Below are 6,585 nucleotides of genomic sequence, written 5' to 3'. Positions count from 1 at the left end.
ATCCTTATTTCTCTGTAAAGCTCCTGGCGCGATGGGTCCCTGATCCTAGATTAGGTTTTCTAATATGACACTTGTGATACAAGTACTAACGACCAATTATACCCCTAACCCTAACCCCAGCTCTAACCCTAACCTCCCCACCTTCACCCTCTGAGCACTAGGGTTTCCATGTCTCCAGTCATCATGGCAAACTGGCCCCTTGGGATAGGACCCAAGAGGAATAGGACCCAAGAGTCTCACTAACTCCCTCTGGGAAATGGCAGCACAACCGGTAGGAATCTGATGGATCAATGGCTGCAAAGTTGGCTAGAAATCCAATCACAACATGTCAAAAATTGAACTTGAGAGTGGAAATATATTTGACCCACCATTAAACCATCACCCTTAATTCTACCACAGCAACCTCTAGCCCTTAACCCCAGCACCTAACCCTAACCCTTAATCCTCCTCCCATATGTATAATGATAACCCGAACTCTAACCCAAAGGGCCCAAATGTCCCGGGTTGATTTGGACAGTCCCAGTCTTTCCTACCAGTGTCTCAAGTGAGTTCCCAGGACTCTAATAACGTGTGTTTGAGCGACAGAATTGCTAATTGGCCACTAGGGACTGATGATGTTAGCAATGAACCTAGGAGCCTAGTGAGAATATAACATTTAATATTCGTACCCAAGCTAAAATTGCTGGTCTAACATCTGCATGTCTCCAGCTGGAGACCGGAAGACCCAAACGTTTCTGGTACCACACTTCTTCCAAGAGCCCAGAAGTGTCCCCCAATTTCAGTTCCTTGGTAGAAAACTTGGTTGTTTTCTAGCTGCAGACGCTGTGATTTCTCCAAGGAGAATTTCTCTGCCACTTGAGCACTTCGGCACCTAATTCCTGGGGTAGGGACTGTCTGTCATTGTGTCTCTCTGCAGCACCAGTGTAATGGGGCCCCCGATCACAGACAGGGTCTGTTTAGCACTAAGTGATTTGGGGGCCCTGATCCTGGTCACTCTGTGACACAACCAGGAAGACGGGGGGCAGCCTCTCTCAGGCACCCACTTACGCACAGACATTAACAAGACCTTGCAACAGTCTCACCACAAGCTGTCTGCTGTGCTGAGTGGAGCAGAGTGGGGCTCCGTTAGGGGACGCTCTCCCCCGGCATTGAGTGCTGGGCCCAGTGCCACGCTAGGGCCCCCGTGCTGCAGGGAGCCGGGTAGGGGCTGCGTCTCATGGCCTCGCTCTCTCTCCCTTTGCAGTTAGCCCCACGGCCCCGTCTGTCTTCCCCCTGACCTCCTGCATCGGTGAAGGCACCACCCCCCAGGTCACCTTCGGCTGCCTGGCCAAAGGATACTTCCCCGAGCCGGTCACCGTGACGTGGAGCCCAAACATCACCCCCTCGGGCGTGAAGACCTATCCCTCCCTGCTGCAACCTTCCAGCGGCCTCTACACGCTCAGCAGCCAGGTCACCGTCCCGTCCAGCAGCTGGGAGTCTAACACCTATAGCTGCAACGTAGAACACCAGCCCACCAGCTCCAGCATCTCCAAGGAAATCCCAAGTAGGGACGGCGCGGGGCAGCCCGGGGGGGGAAGGGGAGGGGCTGGGGGTCTTTCAGGTCCCTGATCCGGAGACTGCTGCAGGGAGAGAGGATGGGAGCCTGCCGGCGCTGTGAGCCAAGGGAGTCGCTGTGGTGGGTGGATGGACGGAGAGGGAGAGACACCACGCCGAGAGAAGTGATGGGTGCTGCAGTGCAGGGAAAGGGGCAGAGGGCTCTGTCGGGGGCGCCGTGGTCTGGGGGGAGGGGGGCTCCGTCGGGGGCGCCGTGCTGCGGGGAGCAAGGCGGGGGGGCTCAGCAGGGGTCTGTACAAAAACTAACCCCTGCCACCCTTCTGCCAGAGGGCCCGTACTCTGAACCCAAGGTGGAAGTCCTCCACTCCTGTACCGCCAAGCCAGGCACCGTGCAGCTGGTGTGCCTCATCTCCGGCTTCTCCCCCGAGCCTTTCACGGTGGAATGGCTGGTGGACGGCAAGCGTGGGGTACTTCATGGTGACACCGACTCTGCCAAGAAGGACGCCGACGGCCACACCTTCAGCACCCGCAGCAACGCCAGTGTCTCCCAGGACGAGTGGCTGGAGGGCAAGACGTACACCTGCCACGTGCACCAGCCGGACACCAAGACCACAAGCCAGGACCATGCCCGCAAGTGCGAAGGTGACGGTCACTCCCGCTAGGCTGCCTCGGAAGAGACGGGGCAGTGGCGGATGTAGAGTGAGTGGGGCCCTGTGATCAGCGTCATTTTTGAGGCCCCCCCTCGGGACCCAGCCAACGAAAAGATCATTCTCTCTTCTCCGCTCCGCCCCCATTTCTAATTCTTGTTTTCTCCCTCCTCCTCCTGTAAGTAATAGGAAGTAAATGAAAATAAAGGGAGGTACCTTGACTGTTGTTGTCGTCAAACTTATTTTTCCACAGACCACTTGAAAATCCCTGGGGGTCTTGGCGGACACGTAATGATCTTTCCAAATATTGCGTGTACCATTCGCTAATGATTGTAAAGCACTTTGGATAAGAGCCCTTTGTAAAAAAATGTAAGAAAAGGTGGGGTGAGGGGTGTGGCCAGGAGTTAGGGTGCGGGAGGGGCTCAGGCAGGGGGTGCGGGGTCTGGGAGGGAGTTAGGGTGTGGGAGGGGGTTCAGGGTTGGGGGTGCAGGGTCTGGGAGGGAGTTGGGGGCGGAAAGGGGCTCAGGGTGGGGGGTTCAGGGTCTCGGAGGGAGTTAGGGTGCACGAGCAGGCTGGGGGTTGGGGTGCACGGTCTGGCCAGGAGTTAGGGTGCAGGAGGGGGCTCAGGGCTCGGGCAGGGGATTGGGGTGTGGAGCACTTCCCTGGGGCAGCTCCTTTATGGTGTGAGGGGTGCAGGAGGGGTGTGAGGAGGTGCAGGCGTACGGGGGAGCAGGGGGCTTTAGGTGTGGGGGGAGCAGGAGTCAGCACTGGGGGTGCGGGGTCTGGGGGGGAGTTAGGGTGCAGGAGGGGTCTCAGGGTTGGGGGTGCGGGGTCTGGGGGGGAGTTAGGGTGTGGGAGGGGGCTCAGGGCTGGGGCACGAGGTTGGGGTGCAGAGCGCTTACCTGGGGCAGCTCCATTTGGTGCAAGAGGTGCAGGGGGGAATGTGGGGGGTGCAAGAGCTCCTGTCTGGTGCTCAGGGTGGCGGTGAGGATGGGGGGGTGCAGGAGTCAGGGCAGCCCCCTGCCCTAAGTCACCCCAGCCCCCTGCCCTGAGCAGTTCATGGCAAGGGGCTGGGGGGCAGGGGTATGTGTAGGGGGAGTGTGGGGACCCCTGTGTTTTACTGTAAATCTGCGTCTGGTCCCGCTGGCTCCAGGGACTCCTGCTGCAGGCTCCGCCCACACCGGCAGCCAAGCTCCCCCTCCCGCACCTGTTCCCTGCCCCTCCCCCGCCGCCGAACAGCTGTTGGCCTGCGCTCCTGAAGGGAGGGGGAGGAGTGGGGCTGCGCTCCTGAAGGGAGGGGGAGGAGTGGGGCCAAAGCGTGCCGGGGGAAGAGGTGGAGCAAAGGCAGGGCCCAGGCCCTCCCCCTACACACGCCACCCCCTCCACCCCTTCTTGTGAGCCGCTCGGGACAGGGGGCTGGGAGCACCCCCACAACCCCAGCCCCCTGCCCTGACTCCTGCACCCCCTCACAGGCACCCCCAGCTCCCCCACCCCCTGACGTGACACCTGCACCGCCCCGGATCGCCCCGATCACCAAACAAGACCTCCTGCCGCCCCCCCCACATCCCCACCTGCACCCCTCGCACCAAACGGAGCTGGCCCAGGTAAGCGCTCTGTGCCCCGACCTCCCGCCCCAGCCCTGAGCCCCCTCCCATGCCCTAAGTACCTCCCAGACCCTGCACCCCCAGCCCTGACCCCTTCACTCCCCCACACACTCCCAGCCCCCTGACTTCCCTGACTCCTGCACTCCCCCACACACACACCCAGCCCTCCCACCCCAGGCCCTGACTCCTGCACTCCCCCACACCCCCAGCCCTGAACTGAGCATGAAACAGGAACTCCCGCACCCCCTGCCCTACATTCCCACCTCTCGCACCAAACGGGAGCTGCCCCCGGGTAAGTGCTCCACACCCCAACCTCCTGCCCCAAGCCCCAGCCCACTCCTGCACCCTAACTCCCTCCCAGACCCTGCACCCCCAGCCCTGACTCCTGCGCCCCCTCACACCCCTCAAACCCCCCGCCCTCCCTGATTCCTGCACCCCCCCACATCCCCACCTGCACCCCTAGCACCAAACAGAGCTGCCCCAGCTAAGCGCTCCACACCTCAACCTCCTGCCCCAGCCCTGAGCCCCCTCCCAGAGCCTGCACCCCCTGCCTGAGCCCCCTCCCACACCCTAACTCCTGGCCACACCCCTCACCCCACCTTTTCTTACATTTTTTTACAAAGGGCTCTTATCCGAAGCGCTTTACAATCGTTAGCGAACGGTACACGCAATATTTGGAAAGATCATTACGTGTGCACCAAGACCGCCAGGGATTTTCAAGTGGTCTGTGGAAAAATAAGTTTGACGACAACAACAGTCAAGGTACCTCCCTTTATTTTCATTTACTTGCTATTACTTACAGGAGGAGGATGAAGAAAACAAGAGAGAGAAATGGGGGCGGAGGGGATAAGAGAGAATGATCTTTTTCTTGGCTGGGTCCCAAGGAGGGGCCCCAAAAATGAAACTGAGCCCAGGGCCCCACTAACTCTAAATCTCCCACTGGGCAGGACCAAGCTTCTGCCCTCGCAGCTGCCCTGCCCTGGGGCCCCCTGTTGTTGGGGGGCCCTGTGCCAGGGCAATCTGTGTTTTACTGGAAATCCGCCTCTGGGGAGGTGGATGCCGGGCTGGGCTCCAGGGGGGAGAGGAGACTGGGATGGGCTTGGGCAGGGGAACCCAGGGCTAGTGGCTGACCTGGGCTCTCCCATCCCCAGAAGAAACAACATCTCCCAGCAACATCCAGGTCTTCCTGGTGCGCCCGTCTCCCGCCGCCCTCTATGTGGCCCAGAGCCCCATGCTCACTTGCCTGGTGGTCAACCTGCCTAGCAACTCCAGCCTCCGGGTGGTCTGGTCCCGGGAGAAGCCAGAGTCCATTAGCCCTGATCGCCTGGACATCGGTGAGCAGTTCAACGGCACCTTCACCGCCTCCAGCTCCATGCCCATCCTCACCCGCGACTGGGATGCCGGAGAGACCTTCACCTGCAAAGTGGAGCACTCAGAGCTGCCCTCGCCCCTTGTGAAATCCATCTCCAAGAAGCCAGGTAGGAGGAGAGCAGGGTCCCTAAGGGGAGAGACTCCCCTATCCCCACCGCCAGCAGGGAGGGATGCTCCTTAAGGGGAAGCCCCAATGCCCAACAACCTGGGATCCAGGCCTTGGGTCCCTTTGCATCCCCACGTGAGATGGAGACCATCCTATCCCCCATCCTGCTCTCCAGGACTACCAGCTCCCAGTCCCCAGCCCCTCCATCCTGGAGGAGAGAGGGGATGTTCCTACCCCCACACCCACACCCACATTCCTTCTCCCCACGTGGCCCCAGCTGAGTGATGTGCATGGCTCCCCTGTGTCCTCCGTCCCCACGCACCGAAGGCAGGCGCTCTGGCCCAGGCATCTACCTCCTGCACCCCCACAACGATGAGCTGAGCAGCTCCGAAGACTCCATCAGCCTCACCTGCCTGGTGCGGGGCTTCTTCCCGAGGACATCTCGGTGCAGTGGATGAAGAACCACAAAGCCAATGAGAGCATGGAATACTTCACCACCCAGCCCATCAAGGACGGAGCCGGCCTCTCAAACTTCTTCCTCTACAGCAAGCTGAAAGTCAGCAAGGCCAGCTGGAACAGCGGGGACACCTACACCTGCATGGTCATCCACGAAGCCCTGCAGATGAAGTTCATCCAACGCAGCATCAGCAAAGTCTCCGGTAAATGAAGACATCTCCTCCCAGCCCCACTGCTAGTATTGTCCAGTACAGCTTCCTGTAAATAATCTCTGTGCCCGCAATGACAACAAGTGAATAAACAGAACGAGTCTGAGCTCACCCCCAGGTCTCCTTGTTGTGGTGTCACTGGGTGAAATCTGCAGGTCGCCCAAGGTGGACGAGGTCCCAGGTTGCAGACTGGGAGAAGCCAAGATGCTACAAGTCTGGGGATGCCAATTCCCAGATCCTGAATGGGTGGATACATATACACCATGGACGGATGGGTAGATCCATGGGTAAAGGCCATGGAAGGAAGGATGGAATGGTGCCATAGGAAGGAAGGATGGGTAGCTACATGGATACAAAAACAACACAGAAGCGGTGATGGAGAGGGGGGTAGATGGACAGTTACACACACACATACTACAGAGCCCATATCCAAGCCCAGGTCAGTTGGAAGGCCCGGTGTTCAGAGAGATGGTTAGATGGATACATACATACTTCAGAGGGAAGGACTAATAGACCAACAGATATCACAGAGAGAAGGAGAGAGAGAGATTATTATTTGGATTAAAGTAGCACTTCCACCCCCAACTCAGAGAGGGCTCTGTTGGGCTGGGTATGGCACAGACACAGTGAGAGTGTCA

General features: G+C 59.1%; 1 gene segment (V, D, J or C); it reads left to right on the top strand.

Annotated features, from left to right (window-relative positions):
- The first annotated feature begins 31 nt into the window (after nucleotides 1-31).
- LOC141997132 (Ig gamma-1 chain C region-like) lies at nucleotides 32-5,949 on the top strand. The segment is given in 5 exon segments: nucleotides 32-35; nucleotides 1,244-1,543; nucleotides 1,882-2,196; nucleotides 4,957-5,283; nucleotides 5,610-5,949. Coding segments are annotated over 5 exon segments (1,286 nt in total).
- Nucleotides 5,950-6,585: the final 636 nt, after the last annotated feature.

The sequence above is a fragment of the Natator depressus genome, chromosome 13 (genome assembly GCF_965152275.1).
Source record: "Natator depressus isolate rNatDep1 chromosome 13, rNatDep2.hap1, whole genome shotgun sequence".
NCBI classification, from domain to species: domain Eukaryota; kingdom Metazoa; phylum Chordata; order Testudines; family Cheloniidae; genus Natator; species Natator depressus.
This window is presented reverse-complemented; position numbering and strand designations above follow the sequence as displayed.